Raw genomic sequence first — 18,642 nt, 5'->3', positions numbered from 1 at the left:
CTCCATGAGTTGGAATTGACAACAACAACAACAACAGGGTGGGGATTTGTCCAGTACAGCTAGGGCCTTCCCTGCCCATCCTTGCCCTACTCCTCCCCAGGGTCCCTCTCCTTTCTGGGACTTTGCTCTGTGGCCCTTTCTGTGCAGGTGCAGCCTGCATACCCCTCACCTCCTCCACAGTGAGTGTTGGGGGGCTGGGCTCCCAGCCAGGCAGCTGTGGATGGGGGGGCAGGTGTCCCCTTCAGGCCAGGCTTTGTGTTGTGCAGCCTTCTCTCTGTCCTGCTGCCCAGATCTGGCCCTGGCCCACATTCCTGCAGTGCCGCTCCGGGTCTCCGGGGTGGAGCTGGTGAGCGTGAGGGGCACTGAGTTCTCACAGGACGGAGGGCCTTTTAGGGATGGCGCTGGCGGGGTTGGAGCCTGCAAGGACGCAGAGGGCTCTGCTGAGACCTCTCCTTCCCTAACTCCACTTCTTGGAGCTCGTCATCAAGTCACTGTGTGTCTTTGGAACACTCAGTTCGCCTCTCTGAGTGCTCCTTGGTGGGATAATGCCAGTCTCTCCCCTCTCCAGGCTGCAGTTTTCACATTGGTAAGAGAGGGAGCTGAGCTCAGTCATCTCCCCGGTCTAGTTTAGCCTTAGAGGTGAGGCCTGGGGTGAGAAACATGAGCCAGGATGATACAGCCAATGATTACTGAGCACCAACTCAGTGCTGGCAGCACGAGTACTTTCGCGGCATTACCTCACTTGATTCTTACAACAGCTCCATGAAATATGTGTCATTATTGTCTCCACTTCACCAAAACCAGAAGAGAGATTAGGAGTACCTTGCCCAAAGTCACCCAGCAAGTAAATAGTAGAGCTGGAATTTGAACTCAAAACTGTCTGAATCTAAACCTGGGCTCCTAAGCCCTGCTTACCTCACCTCTGGGCACCAGGAGAGTAGAGCCAGAGCCTGGCTAATTAGGGGAAGGAAGCTCGGGCAGGACTAATTACACTTGATTTTAGTCTTAGCTTTTGCAGCATGGTTAGCACCGTGCAGGGGTGCTGGGCTCGGGGGCCAACTCTCGCTGGTCTCCTGGCCCCCTGCCATCTGACCTAATTTGTGTGTCTGTCTCTTTCTGTAACTTGCCCTTTCTCCCCCTCATCCAATCTCTCTGCACTCTGTCTTGCTGTGTGGCCTTGGTGGTCCTACTTAATCTCTCTGGCCACTTCCCTCATGAGGATGTTGAGGCTTAAATGAGACCAAGTCCTCAGAACAACAGAAAAGTGAATGTGTAACTAACAGTAACCACGCGTACATTTCTTTATTCAGCTCCCACTCGGCATTGGGTCCTGTGCCCTTCTCGTCACCCGCATGATCTGATGTCATTCTCACAGCAACTCTGAGCTGCATACTATTATTAGCCCCATCTTACAGATGAGAAAACAGGTGTGAGAGACTGAGTGGCTTGCCTAGCATCCTGTGGGTACCAGTCGACGGAGCAGGAGCAGACTGAGTCTGGCTGAACCTTTGTGCTATCCTGTTTACTTGGGAAGGCTCATGATGGGGAGGGGTAGGTGGGTGGGGGCTGTGCATGAGAGACCCCAGACTTCTCCAGTGGGCTCAGAAGTAGGCTGAGGGCAGGAGGCAGGTGCCCTGGTTTTCTCCCTGAAATCCACCCCCGCCCCCGCCCCACGAATCTCAGAGTGAGTGATGAGAATAGTGATGGAAGGGCTGTCTGAGGAGACTCCCCTAGCACCTAGCTGATTCAGGGAGGGGGGCTAGGGAAGGAAGGGGGCAGCCTGGGAGGCAATGCCTGCTTGCTCTAAATCTTTATGGAGGGGGTGGGGTGGGGGTGGGTGGCGAGTGAGGAGGCCCCTCTGGATACTGCTGGTTCTGGTCCCATCTGGGCTGGGAGCTTGAGGTGCTACTGTGCGGTGAGGCTGTGGGTCTGCTCAGATCGGCGTGGTGGTGAGGGGGACAGTGAGGAAAAATGGCAGTGTGGTATCAGTCCATTGGGAAGGGTACCAGGTATTGTGTGTGCACTTGTATGTATCTGGGAGGGAAAGTGTCAGAGGGTGGTCCATGTGTGTGCGTGTGTGTGTGCATGGTGTGTGTGCATGGAGGGAGCTGGGGAAGCAGGTGTTAGGACCTGGTGGTGGGCATCTGAGAGCGGGATGTATGTGTGGCACAGTAGGGGGGTCTGTTTAGGGCCATGTAGGCGGGAGCACGTGGAGGAATGTGAGTGGGCATTTGGGAGCACGCGGTGTGTTTGCAATGTGCTGAGTGTGCGGGTGTTGTGCACGACATTGGGTGTGTGCGTGGCTGTGGGTATTTCCAAATTGAGGTTGTGCAGGGGGTGAGGGGCGGGGGTGGGGACCCTAGGTGAGGAGCAGATCCGGGAGTGGTCCTGCAGTGGTCAGGGTCAGGGCCTGTGAGCCCGAGGACCCGTGCTCTCGTCCCGATTCTGCCTTAAACCGCAGCTGTGGAGTCCGCACCTGTGAAATGGGAATCATGAGAACCCTGGGGGTTGTGGGGATGAAAGGAAGCAGTGACAGCGAAGTCCTTCCAGAGCCTCCCCGGGCGGGCCCTCAGCAGCTGGTCTCAAGAACCCTCTGAGGGCCCTCAGCAGTCCCGCTGGGGCACCGGACTCAGACCTCACCGGCTGCTTGGGGGAACTCTGAATTGGGCGTCTGCCCCCTGAGATTGCAGTGGCAGGAAGCAGAAGTTCAGGTGCTTCCGCACTGGGGACACTCACCTGTGCCTTGCTGTCTGTCTGTCCGTCTGTCGGTGGAGGGTGTGGGGATTCGAGCTGAGAAAGGGTTGTATCCAACTTGAGAGTTTGTGGCCGAGTCAGAGAGTGTGCCTGTAGGCGGGCAGTATATACAAGTGACCTGTGATTTAGGGAACATACTCGGACGGGGGTGGGCCTGTGTGTGCCTCGGGTGACGTATGTGTGTTAAGCATGTGATTGTGAGTTTTCCTGAGGTTTGTGTGGGGTGTGTTAGGCGACAGGAGGGGTGCAGCTGTGTGGCCCTGAGGACCCTAGGTGCGTGTATGTGGCTGGGGTGTGGTAAGTAGGTGAGTGATGGTGTATGCTGGGTCATGTTGTGTGTAAGCTTAGTGAGTGTGCATGTTGTGGTTGGTAAGTGTTGCTTTTAATTGTATGTGTGTATGTGTCTATGCTGGGCGTGTACGTGTGCAGGGGTGAGGGTAGGTGTGTGTTTTTGTAGGGTGTGGCTGTGTGTGTGTGCTGGGTTGTATTGTGTGTACATGAGGATATTGGGCTATATTGTCTATTACTTGCGGTGTGTATGTGAGTCTCAGACATATGAGGGTGTGAGCTGACCTGGAGGGGGGCACAGGGAGGGCCAGGAAGGGGCTGTCAGAGTTCTGGGGCGTTTGGATTTAGTTCTCCTTTAAGGGAATTGCATGGATAATTATGCAAATTATGCATGGAATTATGCAAATTGAAGAGGTCATTTGGGGGTCAAAGGCTGTTTGTCACCTTCCTGTGCAGGCACTTTGTGACTTCTGAGCCTTCACTGCCGCCTCCCAGGCTCTGTTTCACACCTCCATTTCTCTCCCCTTTCCTCTCCGCCCCCCTGGGAGCAACAGCTGCCAGCACCTCTGTAATGGTCCTGCAGGGGCCCCACCAGCCCGGGGCTCCCAGCAGGCCCAAGGAGAGGCAGAGCTTGAGGGGCTTGGTGAGATGGCACCCTGGGGCTCAGCAGGTCCCAGGTGCCCCCCAGCATTAAGTCCCCACCGAGCTTCCCAGGGCCAGCTCAGGGGTGATTGGTTACTGGCCAGCCCCCTTCCTCCCGTCTGGGAATGTTTATTATTCGGAAAGAATGTTGCCTTGGATGCAGGTTTGGAAAATTACTGAGGTGGCCCCTTCCCCAGCTTTGTCTGATCAGTGAGAGGCTAAATTAAGATGTGAGAGAATTCTCTCCCTCTGCCTCCCACTCACGCCTTCTCTCTCTCTCTCTCTCTCTCTCTCTCACAGAGTCCCTTCTTCACCTCTCCCCTCCTGTCTCCCTGCTCTGTCCCTCTACCCCCTGGCTCCTCCCTGTCCTCTGCCTCTGTCCTCTGTCTCCGCCTCCCCCCTCCCTGTTGTCATTGTCCTGTCTGTCTCTTCCTCCATGATCTTTCCCTCTCCTGCTTCCCCCCCATCTCTGTGGGGAGCTGGAGCTCCTGGTCCTTAGCATGGAGGAGATGGTCGTCATGGTAACGGTTGTCATGTCGATGGCTACTGAGCTAGGGTTGAATAGTATCTAGGTGAGAGCTACCTGAGTGAAGGCTGATGGATTCACGGGAGGCTCCACGCTTGTCTCTGAGCCTCAGAGCTGCACAGTATGCGCCCCCCCTCCCAGCTCTTCAGCCCCCATGCATGTGCCTGTTTGCAACAAGGGGCATGCTGACACACTGTGTTTCTCTGTGGCTGTCTTTAGGGGAGTGTGTGTCAGGTGGGTATGTTCTCCCTGTGTCTCTGGATGTGTCATTTCAATGGTTTGGGTATCTTTGGATTTGTGCAGGTGGTGTGTGGCTGTTGGTCACTGAGGAATCACAAGGACTCCCTAATTTGGCCCCCACATTTACCCCTGTTTGGGGGGCTCTCAGGGATCACAGATCTCCTAGAACACTTCCTCTGAGCTAACAGCCTCTGAGCTACTCCCCTGCCCTGCTCTGCCTGGAAGGATGACAGGGCTGTGAAGACAGCCCCACCTAGGAGAGGAGCCTGAGCCCTGTTCCCTGCACTGTCCCACCCTGCTGTGGCCCTGAGCAGGAGCTGCAGGTCTCGGGCTTCAGGCTGCTTGTCTAAGAACTAGAGGGACAGAAGCACAGAGTCTCCAAGGGACTCTAGTGTGGCTAGCTAGCCCAGGTTGTGGAGGCTGGTAGTGCGGGGAGCCATCTGGTCCCCCAGCTCTGGGTCCTGGGGATTTGTTCTAGACAATGAGGACAGACATGGGAGCTGGAGAAAGTTGGACGATAGCTGCCTGGAGCTCCTGGAATGTCTAAAAAGGAGGAAGACCCAGCAATTAGTCACAGGAGCAATTACGCTAATTGTTCCACTCCATGACTCACTGGTAGCAAGTAAATACTGATTAATTCATTACTTGGAGACTGTGTGTGGGGGGGTGGGGGTGGGGGTGGGATATCTCCTGGCCTCCTGCCCTGGCCTCCTGCCCTGGCTGAATGGTGTAGGGCTTTGGAGCAGGTGGTCCAGGCTGGGGGCCGGAAGCCAAGACGGAAATTCTGCAGTGACCTGTCTCCGGCTCTGTACAAACTCTAGAAGGGGGCCGACAGTGGCGAGTGCGTGTTGGTTGGAACACAGAATAGAGCGCCAGTCCAGTCCCTCTCCTGCTCACACACCTTCTGTGGCTCCCTGCTGTTGGCAGCTCAGACTCCTCTCTGAGAAGCCACACAGTGCAGATGCCTAGGCTCTACCCTCAGACCTACTGACTCACTGAGATCAGCTTTCATGAAATTCTGCTGTGCAGCCGGCGTTAAAAATGACCGAGTTCCCAGACCAAGTGTTTTGTGATCGGGCCCAGCTGACTTCCCCAACCTCCACTCCAGCCACCCCTGCCCCACCCTGCCCCGTGAACCATTCACATCTTCCTACCCCAACAGTCATCCCTTAACAAGTAGTTCTTGAATGCCTACTATGTATATGCCAGGCACCTTGCTGGTCTCCAGCTGTCCTTGCCATCACTGAGTGTATAGTTTAGTGGGGGTGGGCACAGCCATGGAACAAAAATACTCACAACAAGCCACATCTCACAAGTAGTGATAAAATGTGTGGGTTCAGAAGCCCAGGATGCTCTGAAAGGCCAGAGTAGGAGAGCTTCTCACAAGAAGTGATGTGGGAGCCAGAGTTAGCTGGCAAAAAAGTTGGGGGGTAGGGGATGGGCAGGAAGGGTGTTCTAGGCAGAGGGAACAGCATGAGTGAAGGAGGCAGGAAAGACCAGGCATATTCCAGAAGGGAAGGGACCTAGGTGGCTGGAATTGAGTGTGCAAAGGGTTGGGGAGGGCCAGCTCCACAGGCACAGGCTACACTTCCCTGCCTCGGAGCCTTTGCTAATTCTGTTCCCACTGCCTGAGATGCCTTTCTCTCTTTATCTGAATTATTTAAGATCCAAATGCCATGTCCTTCCTATCCAAGCATCAGGAATTAAGTTCAGGGGGCAGGGACCTGGCTGGGCTCAGTCTGGAACCAGGGTAAAGATGTGGCAGGGGAAGGGCCAGCAGCAGGGCCAAGCCTGCCCCTCTTCGGGGGTTAGCAGTTGTGCCTTTGAGGTCATGGGGGACTGGCTCCAACCCTAGGGTTGAGGTAGGGATGGGGTTGGAGTGGGGATGCAAGAGTCCCAGCTCCCAGCCTTCGCAGGTTCTAACTTTGGGAGGACTTGGGCCTGGGAGCCCTGGTTGCATGGTGGTTAAGAGCTTGGATGCTGACCAAAAGTTTGGTAGTTCAAATCCACCAGCTGCTCCTTGGAAATCCTATGGGGCAGTTCTACTCTGTCCTGTAGGTAGGGTCACTATGAATCAGAATAGACCGGACAGTAACATTTTTTTCCCCCTTGGGGCTGGAGAGCTGGACCCTGGGAGAAGCCCCTGTCACCTCTGCTGATCCCCTAAAGACACTCCTGGCAGGCATGGAAGTAGCAGTCAGGCCGTGAGCTGACTCTGGGGTGTTGAAATGTTTTGGGAGTGGGCCGGGGAGGGAGCTGACTTCTTGTTTTAGGGAGGACTCAGCCTGTACCCCTTCTTCCCTCCCCCCTCACCCAAGGGTACCCAAATTTCCCCAACACCCATGTCCATCTGATGGTGCTAATTAGGATTTTGAGGTGGGGGATGGTGGGTACCGAACAGTCTGGGTCTCATGGATACCATGTGCTCTCTGGTGACCTTGTGCAGCTGGGCCTCAGTTCTCTTATCTGTCAAATGGGACTGATGACCTTCATCTCTCCCCCACTTGTCTTGAGGACTCCCATCCATGGAATCTCGTCTGTGAAATACGCTTTGTGAGTGGAGTGGTGACACTGACCACAAAGAGCAACTGGCAGCCTGGACCAAGCACCTATGTGAGCCAGGGCTGCACCTGTGCTAGCACGCTGAATGTTCACAAACCTATTAGCTCACAGCTAATATTAGTGAGTAAACAGAGGCAGGGAGACATGAAGTAATTTGCTGCAGGTCACATATTTATGTGATGGCTTCAAATCCAGGCATTCTGCCCCCAGAATCTGAGCCCTGAACACTGTTCTGTCACTCAGTGGTTCCAGTCAGGGGTGGGTGAATAACCAAGGGTCTCCAGTGGTGGCCGTCAAGAGGGCAATGGGGGCCGCCACCCTCCAGTGGGTGGGGAGGGGTATCAGGCTGGCCCCCAGCTCTCTGCTACCCATGTGGAGGCCCTCAGCCCATGTGTCTCCGCCCCTCTGGGCAGGTCCAGGCTGCGGGTCCGCCCTCAGGTGCTGAGCCCGCCGGTCTCTCTTTCCTCCCCAGGCCCAGCGCTGGCGCAGTGAGAACTTCGAGAGGCCCGTGGACCTTGAGGGCTCCGGGGACGACGACTCCTTCCCCGATGACGAACTGGATGACCTCTACTCGGGGTCAGGCTCGGGCTGTAAGTACACTCCTTCTTTTCCTGTCTGGGGGCAGTGAGCAGCCTGCACCTAGCGCCCCACCCACAGTTTTACTTGCAAGGAACAGAAACCCACTCAGCTCACTTACGCAGTGTTGGGAAGCTTTATCATAGGGAGGGCAGGCAGGGGTCTTCACGGACCCCAAAAGCAAGAAGGATGGATGATCCTCCTAAGTACCAGAACCAGGGCCTGGAGGACCCCCCGCTCTGCATGACCTCCTGGCCTCTCTGCAGCCCTGCTGTCTTTGCCCTCTGGTCTCGGTAGGGACACAGAGCCACACCTCTGCAACCCAGTTTTCAAATTACTACTCAACTACCCGGGGAAGTTTAGCACTTCTCCGGAGCCCTGGTGGCACAGTGGGTTTTTCTGCGGGAGAAGGATGTGACAGTCTGCTTCCTGAAGATTTCAGCTTTGCAAACCTTATAGGGCAATTCTACTCTGTCCTACAGGATCTCTGTAAGTCAGAGTCAACTGGAGGGCGGCGGGTTGGTTTGGTTTTCAGTAGTAATGGCAAATCCTCAGCAGAGGCAATTTGACTGGGTCAGGTGCCCTCTTCTGGTCCAATCAGTTGTAGCCAAGGGGCGGGGCTAGAGCAGGCAGAGAGAGGCAGGAGTTCGAATCCCAGCCATGTTACTTAACAGCTCTGTGCCCTTTAACAAGCCACTTGCCCTCTTTGAGTCTCTGTATGCTTATCTGTAACTGAAGATAAGTATCAAAGTCTCAGCCCCTGTGAGGGTTTGAGATAAGATGAGCATCTGGCATAAAAAAAAGAGCTCTAAAAATGGTAGCAAAAAAAGGAGAGGGCTGAGATCAGGCCCATTGAGGGACTAGGATGGTGTCTGAGGAGGTGGCCCCTGGCTCCTCCCTCACCTCTCCTCTGCCAGGTTCAGGGCCCCAGGAGTTGGCTGTGATCTCCCTCGGTTTCCCTCCTTTCCTCTCAAGCCCCTTCACCATTCCTGGCTTTGAGTCAGATTGCTCAGACACTCCTTTGTAGGAAGGGCTCCTTCCCTCACTTGCCCTCCCACTGCCCTCTGCCTGTGCCTCTGGGGTAGCCTTTAGTGAACCCACTATCTTGTGTTTGTGGTAGGGGTGTACCTGGTTCTGACTCTTTTCGCAGAGTTCTGCTCCCCTGCCCCCTTCAGCCCTCAGCGAGCTTTGCACCCAGTAGGCCTCAGGCGCTGCAGGCTGGCCTGACTTAATAGAAGCTCCAGGCTGAATGGGCTGGGATAGTCATGGAAGACTTCCTGGAAGAGGGGGCCCCTGGAGGAACTTTTGACTAGGCAGAGAGGAGTTGGGGAACATCCATTAGCCAAATGGTAACCTTTGGCCAAGCTGTGCCTTCCTCCTTTCTCTCATCTTGCTCTGGGGGAATTTGGGCAAAGAGACGGGATTGGGAGCCCCCAACATCGATGGCCATTGCTTACATGGGATCCTCGTGCCCCTCACAATCCCCCAGCTCCCCAGCTCTCTCCCTCTTCCCCACCCCCTCAGACTTCGAGCAGGAGTCGGGCATTGAGACAGCCATGCGGTTCAGCCCAGACGTGGCCCTGGCGTTGTCCACAACCCCCGCTGTGCTGCCTACCACGGACATCCAGCCTATGGGCACCCCGTTTGAAGAACTCCCCTCTGAGCGCCCCACCCCAGAGACGGCCACCAGCACCCTGGTGGTGACAGAGGTCCCGGGAGAGCCCAGCCAGAGAGCCACCACCATTGCTACTACCACGGCTACCACTGCTGCCACGACCACAGGGGCCACCACTGTAGCCACCGTGCCCGCCACAGTGGCTACTGCTGCCCCCAGCACCCCCGCAGCACCTCCTTCCACGGCCACCACTACTGTCATAAGGACCACTGGCATACGGAAGCTTCTGCCACTTCCACTAACCACAGCAGCCACAGCCCAGGCCACCACCCCAGCGGCACCCTCGCCTCCCACTACTGTAGCTGTCTTGGACACAGAGGCCCCAACACCCAGGCTGGTCAGTACAGCTACCTCCAGGCCAAGAGCCCTTCCCAGGCCGATGACCACCCAGGAACCTGATGTCCTCGAGAGGAGCACCCTGCCCCTGGGGACCATTGCCCCTGAACCCACGGAGGTAGCTCAGGTGAGGGTGTTGGGAGAGGACAGGGGTGAGAGCAGAGGAGGATGGGTCAGGGCCTGGGGAGGAAGGGTGGAGCTAGCAGGGTGAGGACCAGGAGGGTCTGGAGAGGAGCCAGACTGGAGTGGGGAGGGCAAGAGGGGGATGTGGCCAGAGGATGAGGGTGGGGATGGAAAAGAGACCTGGACGGGGGCTAAGGAGACAGAATGCTGGGGGTGGGGTGGTTGAGTTTTAGGATTTTGGGGCAAGAATGTGGGGGAGGGGGGAGGAATTGGATGCGTGCATGTGTGTTGGTGGTGGCGACAGGGTGGGCCTGTGTGTCCTGGTTAAGAGCAAACTCAGGAGCCAGGCAGCCTGGATTGGAATTCTCCCACTGCCACTTTTTAACCATGTGAACTCCAGCAACTCACAGATGCTTTCTAGACCTCTGTTTCCTTATCTGTGAAGAGGAGAAAGTAACACAACGTAAATCATAGTGTAAGAATTAAATTTGTGGGTATATCCAAAGTGCTCAGAATGCTGCCTGGTGATCCTAAGCTAAAAGTCTTAGCAGTTGTTGCTATTATCGTCACCATCATTAGTCTGAGGGTGGTTAGACAGCAGGGCTATACGGGAAGAAGGATTTGAGCTCACCTTTGTGGCATGCCTTGTGTGCTCGGCTCAGTGCTAAACATAGGACTCATTTTACAGGTGAGGCAGTTGGGGCGCAGGATGGTGAGGCCATGTTCGCAAGGTTTCGCGGCCAGTTGTGACTCCATAGCAGTTGGCTCAGAGCTCCATCTAGGGCTGGGGAGTGTGTATGCGAGTGTGTGTGTGTGTGTGTGAGTGTGTGTGTGTGTGTGTGTGTGTTGGCAGGTTTATATATGAGTTAGGGACCGAAGAGAAGAGGATGAAGATGGTTAGGAAAGCCAGGGATGGGTGAGTATCAAGGAAATGGGAAACTGAGTCTGATCCTGCTGGGTGTGCTGTGCAAGGAGGAGGTGGTGAAGATTGATGGCGGCACGAAAGCCCTTGCAGCTGGTCTCACCGAGGGAGGGGCTCAGGCCGTGGAGCTGCTCTCAGGGTTAGTGTCAAACTCCTCCAGCTCCTCAGCCAGTCCCTTAACTCTCGGACCCCAGCAGGACGTGAACCCCATCCCATGGCTCCTCTGAGCAGCTGGGGCAGCCTGGTGTTTTCACAGAGACTTAACCAAGCAGGAACGGGAAACAATGACAGGGCACAGAGCCCGAGTAGGCCGGCCCAGAGTCCAGGCTGCTGGTCTAGCCACTGAGCACTGTCCAGACACCAGGCTCACCCTCTCCACGCCCACCTGGGAAGTGGCCACGCCCAGCCCCAATGGTTCCCACTGCCCCTGTTTTGGTCTCATGATTCCCAGCTCTGGCCCTTACTCCACGGGGTGGGAGCCATCAGGAGTCGTGATCACTGGCCTGGTTCCCTGGACACCTGTCCCAAAGGGCATCATACTGTGCGAGTAGTGCTATTGGACTGACCTCCAGGCTAAAGGAATCACCTCTGCCCTCGGCACACGGACCAGGGACCAGATCCAAGCACATAGCAGCTGCACCCAGCTGTCCTCAGACAGTTCCTCGACAGGAGTTCCCCAAGGATTGTTACTAAGGCAACTAGAGGAGGAAGTGACGGGGATGGGATGGGGACAGGATGTGGCCAGGGTGAGAACAAAGGCAGCAAAGCATTACATGTAGGTTACAAACTCAGACCCCAGAGTTGGATACAACTGGGTCATAGTTCTGCTTCTACCATTTACTGGCTGTGTGACCTTGAGCAAGTCACTTAACCTCTCTGAGCCTATGTCCTGCTCTGTCAATTGGGAGTAATAATACCTCCTTCATAGGGATGTTATGAGGGTAAAATGCGTTGAAAGTACTTAGTACAGTGCCTGGCACATAATAAGGGGGCAGCGTGGTAGTCACAGGCTTGTGTGTCTGTGTGTGTGTGTTGGGGGCGGGGGTGGGAAGGGGCTGCCTGTGGCAGGGGATACTGGGGCCTAGCTTCTGGGCTCATGCCACCTTCCCTGCAGACCCCCACTCCAGAGTCCTTCCTGACCACGATCCGGGATGAGCCAGAGGTACCTGTGAGCGGGGGGCCCAGCGGGGACTTTGAGCTGCCAGAGGAAGAGACCATGCAGCCAGACACAGCCAATGAGGTGGTGGCTGTGGGAGGGCCAGCAGCCAAGCCCTCACCTCCACCTGGGGTGCTGCCCAAAGGTGCCCGCCCAGGCCCCGGCCTCCTGGACAATGCCATCGACTCAGGCAGCTCGGCTGCACAGCTGCCTCAGAAGAGCATCCTGGAGAGGAAGGAGGTGCTCGTAGGTGAGGCTTGGGGTTTGGACTAAAGAGGAGCCCAGAGAGAGGCAGCTAGTTGGGCCTCAGTTTGTCTTCTAGGAACCCAGGAGGGAGGTCAGGGCGTGAGTTTCCTAGTAGCCAGACAGGAAGGGAAAGCTGGGGATTCGGTCCCCAGACCTGACCGCTGCTTCTCCCGTGACCTTCCCCTAACCTGGGGTCTGACCTTGACTTCATCTCTACCTCCATCACTTTCTTCAGTGCCCTCTAGCCCCTGCTTCCCTGTGCCATGCTAGTTGACCCCCCTTGGATCTCACCCTTTGGATTCTAATCTCTGACCCCATCCTGTGGCTCGACTTGCCCTCAGCCCCTGGCCACATCTCCTAAACTCCAAACTCTTGGTCCAAATCCTGGCTCCCCACTGATGAACAGTGTGACCTCGGGCAAGGTACTTCGCCTGTCTAGGTGTCCTTTTCCGCATCTGTAGAATGGGCACAATCATTTTGCACTTAGTTCTAAGGTGCATGCCTGTTCGTATATAAACTCTTCTGTAATTGGGATGCGTCATCATTTAATGAAAGGAGCCCTGGTGGAGCAGTGGTTAAGCATTTGACTGCTCACCAAAAGGCTGGATGTTTGAACCCACCTAGCAGCTCCGCAGGAGGAAGACCTGGTGATCTGCTTATGTAGAGATTACAGCCAAGAAAACCCTATGGGGCAGTTCTACTCTGTCATATAGGGTTAAAATGAGTCAAAATCTACTTGGCAGCACCAAAAAAATGAATTTGCAGCATTTTTTCTTCTGCTAGCGGTATATAAAATAATGGTGCGTCTTACAGATTGAGGGGATCTTACATTGGGTGGAGAGCACAGCAACCTCCTAGGGCTGTTGGGAGGATTCAAGGTGTGTCAGGTGTCTAGAAGGGAGCCAGGCACACAGTGAGGGCGTGTCAGTGGGAGCCAGTGCTGGCACTGTTAGTATTGTCCCATCTTCACTCCAAGACTTACTTGGGTATGGGGCTCCCAGCCCTCCACCAGCCTTACCGCGTCCCCAGGGCCCCTCACCACTCCCCAGGCTCTATCTACCCTGTCCCACCTGCCTCTGGGCCTTGACCTCTGCCCTCTCCCTCTGCAGCCGTGATTGTGGGCGGGGTCGTGGGCGCCCTCTTCGCCGCCTTCTTGGTCACGCTGCTCATCTACCGCATGAAGAAGAAGGACGAGGGCAGCTATACCCTGGAGGAGCCCAAGCAGGCGAGCGTCACGTACCAGAAGCCTGACAAGCAGGAAGAGTTCTACGCCTAGCGGAGCCTGAGCTGCAGTGCCTGCCCGCAGTCTCAGCCCCGCCCTCTGCCCTGTCCCCATCTGGCCCCTCCAGGCCAGGCCTGGGACCGGGCCCAGGAGGGGACCTGGCCCCAGCTCTTGTCTGCCCTCTTCCCGAGGCCTGCCCAGGTTACCAGCCTCACATAGATCTGCCCCAAAGGGTCGGGGGTGGGGGGAGGGCACTGCCATCTGCTCCAGACTGTGCCCTCACAAGCTCATCTCCTGTCCCCTACCAGCCCTGGGCTCAGGACCTCTCGTCAGCCGGACAGGAGGAAGGAAGTTCCTGATTGGCTGGTGGAAGAAGGGGTGGGGCTTGAGATAGGCCTGTGCCCTAGCTGGCCCCCACGGGGACTGGCTGCGGCTCCTTGTTGGAGCAGAGCTCTTTCAGGCTGGTTTCTGGAACAAGTGTTTGGCAAACTCAGCCTCTGAAATCACCTGGACTTGGCAGCCCCTTGCTTCTGTCCCCGTGCACCTCACCGCCTGGGTGAGAGGGTGCCCCTTGTCCCCAGGCTGATCTATCTTGGCCTTGCTGGGGCCATGGGATCCCCCCTATACACATGCATCCACAGGCTCACCTCCTTCTGAGTCTTCCCCTGAAGATATGGCTTCCTAAGGGTGCCCGGGCAGCCACTGGTAAGGTGGGGCTGCCCAGACATCCCTCTTGCTAGAGGGCTCTGTACAGTCATTTCCAACAGACACGTACTGTCTCACGACCACGACCCGATGAAAGCACCCAATGACAAAATCACAATCCTGAGCACTCAGCCACTCCTTCTCTCTCCCTCCCTCTCTCTCTCTCTCACACACACGTTATCCCAAAGACTCTCATGCATCCCTTACGCAGTCCCAAACAATTATGACAATGCAAGTCACCAGTCAGAGTGACGGTGTGGCTGCCCAGTCCCTCTCTGTCCCTCTCCGTCCCTCTCCGTCTCAAACACACACACTGTGGCTCCATACACCTTGTCTCTGGCTTTCAGGCTCCCAAGGAGGGTGGAATCAGGCCGGGAAAATCAGCCCATATTGGGTCACCCCACATTGCCCTGTCATGCTCAGTCCCACACCACAGCACCCATACCAACCACCTTGGCATCACCCCTGCCTGTGTTGGACACAATCCCACATGGATGCATGCTTTTACCCTCCACAACCCACTCACACTGGAGGAAGATGATGGCACTTGCCCTTCCTGGTGTATAAAGCCTGCTGTGGGAGGAGGGGGAGTTGCCAGAAGCCTCCTCAGGGCATTGCACACCGGACTGGGCCTGGCCTCACCCCTTCCTGCATCCCTCCCCACTATAGCCCTCAAAGCGGGGACATTTGGGGCCAACCCCCAACTTGTTGGGAGCCCTGGGGCTTCTCCCAGGCTGAGGCAGGATAAGCTTGGCTCTTGGACTCAGCCCCAGGCTGTGGAGGGTGCCTGGGCCTCCTAGGACCAAAGGCCTTGGGTTGGGGGGAGGGGGGCATGTGGTCTGGTTTCTGGTCTCCCTGCCTCCCTCCTGCTCTGAGCTAGGGGCCTACCCTCCCTCCCAGAACACCAAGTCTCCAAAGTGCCTGTGCGGGCCGGCCCTGCCGCCCAGCCTCTCTGCATCCTCCGCCCTTGGCCTCGCCAGGCCAACCTCTGCCCTCTTCATGGACATGCGCCCACCCATTGGGCCATACAACCCAGCCATTCTGGCTACAACAGGATGGGCCCACAGCTAGAAGCAGCCTGTCCCAGATGAGCTGCCCCAGGCCCCAAGGACAGAGGTTTGAGACGTCTGAGCAGGTGTTGGTGGGGGTGTCTTAGCCCCCAGCCTGCTTCCCCTTCTGTGCTGTTAAATGTGGGGTCACATCCTCATTTGGGGAGTGTGTGCTCGGCGGGGCACTTGGAGCCAGAGGCATGTGGTATGAGTTGTGATTGGCTGGTGCTCACACCCACCCCCACTCCCAACCAGACCCCAGTCAGGATCCCAAGTTTTATTTCTGTTTCCTTTTCAGGACTCCCTGGCAGCAGATTTCTGCAGGGTGAGGGTGGGAGGTGCCTGAGGCAGGGAGGGCAAGGCTCCAGGGAGGTCTCCCCCAGCCTGCCTTCTCCAGGGTCCTACTCCCAGCCTGGGCTCCCTCTTGAAGACCTGAAGTTCCTCTTGGCAGGGCCTGGAGGCTTGTGAGGAACCCAGCCTTTGAGGAGGGGCATGGGGGAAGGCATCCTGGGGCCCAGGACATCTGTAGGAGGTGACTTGGCGTCTGTCACCCCTGGAGCAGGAGGGCTGGGGGATGGGAAGTGGAGGAGACCCCAAGTCCCAGCCTCCCTCTGCCCTGCTTCCTGGGTGGGCTGCTGTCTGGGGGGCAGCAGCTCTGGTGAGAAGGCCTAGGCAGGCCGAGGCTGAGAAACCGGAGAGCATGGAGGAAGGAGGACCTAGACACCCAGCAGAAGAAGCCCAGAGGAGGCTGGGACTGGGAGCACCCTGCACAGAGCCGGGAGCCCCTGGTGGGGGCGGAGTCCAGCACAGGAGAGATGACCTGGGGTCGCTTTAGGCTGGCCCAAGTGGGTGTGGAGGGACCTGGTCAGTGTGGCAAGGCCCCAGTGGGCCTACCGCCTCCCATTCTGAGGGCTGGGTTCCAATGTAGGGTTTGAGGCTTTGCTTCCTGGCACTGGCCTCTCTTCTCTGTGTCCTTAGCATTCAAGAAAATAGGCTGAGGGCCTTGTTCACGGAGCCCTGGGCCCAAAACAAATGTCCAGGCTTTTTCCCTGTGAAGTTTAGTGTAGTCTGACCAGCCCAAATCCACTCTGGCCAGCCCAATTTGAGGAAGGCATCCAAGAGTCAAGAGGACGAGCTGCGCTCTCCAAGGTGCGGTGAGTGAGTGCAGGGCCCTCACTCGCTGGCCCATGGTGTGAGGTGGGCAGGGTCTGCCCAAGTAAATCCCAGACCCTGGTGCCGCAGGGAAGGTGCCTGTGGGGCCCTGGCATTTCCTGGGAACGTGAAGGATTCAGAGTGAGAGGGAGCTGTGGCTTGAGAGCCTCTCGGGGACTTGACGGCCTGAGAGTACTAGGCAGGCTGCAGCCTAGAGGGCACGGAGTTGACCATTCTAGGACTGGGGCAGAGGGTGGGTTGATTACCCCATCCCTTGGCTGTGACTTCTAGAGCCCAGAGGACTGGGTGCTGGAGGTGTGAGGTCTCTGGAGTCCTGAAAGGCTGGTCCGTCCCCTTGAGCACTGGGGGCATCTGGTGGCAACAAGGGCTGGGTGGGGAAGCCTGTGGGCAGGGGCTTGGGTGCTCCGACCAGACCCTCTGGGGCTGACAAGCCCGACTGTCCAGGCCTCCAGGCGGGGGCTCTCGGGCACAGGGAGCAGACTTCTGGGGCAGGAGTGGCTGTCTCCCCGGGGCTCAGCTGGATTTCCAGTCCTGCCAGCCGCAGCCCTGGACTTGCCTCCCAGGCCTCTTGCCTGTAAATAGGAGTCCACAAACTGTGTACAGATTTACAGAGACACCGAGACTGGGCCCAGAGCTGCCCTCTGAGGGCTGATGGCCACAGCACCCCAGGGTGCCCGCCTGGCTCCTTGGTGCACCGGCCCCAGCGTGGTGAATGCATGTAAATACTTTTCGTAGACAGCGAGGCTCCGGAGAGCCCCTCTGGAGAGTGTCCCTCCCCCTGGCGTGTCCCTTCTGTACAGAGCCCTTGAGAACCTGGTCCGGGGTGGGTGGGAGTTTGTCCTTCCCTTCCCTGGGCCTTCCCTGACCTTGGTTTCCCCCATAACCTGTTTATTAACCATACCTATCCCAAGTTCATGGCCAAAACTTTAAATAAGGAAAAGAGAAGGAAAGACAGTGGAAAAGACCAAGGCACCACCCCAGCGCGGCCACTCACCTGTCCCTGCCTTGTGAAGGAATTTTTTTTTTTTTTTTAACACTTCCTGTGCTGTGCCCATTTATAAGAGGAAATAAAATTAAGCTGAAATGATGTACTGTGGCCAGAATGTGAGTCAACGTGTGGGCCATTTGAGGAGGGGCATCCACAGCCCCACCTGGGCCTCAGCCACCTTCCCCTTTAAAAGCATTTAAGAACTAAGCAGGGAAAATTGACCAGCAGCCCCTCATGGGAGCCATTATGGTAAAAGCTGCTGGTGGTTGAGAGTGGGAAAAAAAAGTCGACTGTGGTGAGGCTGGGTGGGGACTGTGGTTGGGTGGGGCCAGGCTGTGGTTTGCCCCCAGGGGAAGAACTCTGGTTTCAGGCCACAAATAGAGAATCTTGGGACCACAGGATATCAGAGTAAGACCAGCTGAGGCAGGATGGCTTTGGGGTCTGACAGGCCTGGTTTTAAGCCCAAATGGTGACATTTCCTAGCTCTACTCTGGATAAGCCACTTGGCCTCTCTGAGCCTGTCTCCTCATCTGTGAAATGGGCTAACCGAAAAACCAAACCCAATGTTGTCAAGTCGATTCCGACTTATAGCAACCCTGCAGGACAGAGTAGAACTGCCCCATAGGGTTTTCAAGGTTGTAATCTCTATGGGGAAACTCTGGTGGCATAGTGGTTAAGTGCTACAGCTGCTAACCAAAGGGCTGGCAGCTTGAATCCACCAGGTGCTCCATGGAAACTCTATGGGGCAGTTCTATTCTGTCCTATAGGGACGCTATGAGTCGGAATTGACTCGACGGCACTGGTTTTGGTTTTTGGTTTTAATCTTTATGGAAGCAGACCGCCACATCTTTCTCCCAAGGAGCAACTGGTGGGTTCGAACCACCAATCTTTCAGCTATCAGATGAGCGCTTAACCACTGCACAACCAATGCTCCTAAATGGGCTGACACTTCCCCCTAAATGGAGGGCGGTGAGGAATAAGTGGGGGAAGAACACTCAGCACAGTACCTGGTGCAGTCAGTCTCAGCTCACAGGGTCTTCAGTGGTGGCACTGGGACAGAAAAGAGCCATTGGGTAGAATCATTCCCAGGATTAAAGGTCAAGGAGTTGAGAGGCCTTAGAGTTAGCCCTGGGCCCCTCCGCCCCGGGGACGAACTCCCTTCTTCAGATCTCCGATGGGCAATTTCCCAGCCCCGCTTGCACACCTCTTGTGACAGGGAGCTTGGGCAGCCTGAGGCTCAGTGGGTCACTCTGCCTGTTGAGAAGTCCTTCCTTTCTGTCTCTCCAGTGTTTCCCTTCTCCGTTCCTCATTCTTCTCTCAAGGCCACAGGGCAGCCCTCTAGATACGTGGCGTCAGGGTCAAAAACTTGCCTCCTCCAAGGGAAACCTCTCCATGTCCTGCAAATATTTCTTCTAGGAATTTCTTCATCTTAAAATGTGTTGCTCACAGAGGGCCCTGA

General features: G+C 56.3%; 1 protein-coding gene across 1 annotated transcript in view; it reads left to right on the top strand.

The window, feature by feature from the left end:
- The window catches only part of SDC3 (syndecan 3), a 42,037-nt gene extending 24,755 nt beyond the window's left edge, over nucleotides 1–17,282 (top strand). Inside the window, exons 2-5 of the mRNA XM_064281598.1 lie at nucleotides 7,485–7,602; nucleotides 9,113–9,726; nucleotides 11,759–12,050; nucleotides 13,156–17,282. Coding sequence (XP_064137668.1) covers nucleotides 9,145–9,726; nucleotides 11,759–12,050; nucleotides 13,156–13,322 — 1,041 coding nt within the window. The 5' untranslated portion in view covers nucleotides 7,485–7,602; nucleotides 9,113–9,144 and the 3' untranslated portion in view covers nucleotides 13,323–17,282. The remainder of the gene's footprint in view (nucleotides 1–7,484; nucleotides 7,603–9,112; nucleotides 9,727–11,758; nucleotides 12,051–13,155) is intronic.
- The last annotated feature ends 1,360 nt before the right edge of the window (nucleotides 17,283–18,642 follow it).

Source organism: Loxodonta africana, chromosome 3, assembly GCF_030014295.1.
Source record: "Loxodonta africana isolate mLoxAfr1 chromosome 3, mLoxAfr1.hap2, whole genome shotgun sequence".
Taxonomy (NCBI): domain Eukaryota; kingdom Metazoa; phylum Chordata; class Mammalia; order Proboscidea; family Elephantidae; genus Loxodonta; species Loxodonta africana.
This window is presented reverse-complemented; position numbering and strand designations above follow the sequence as displayed.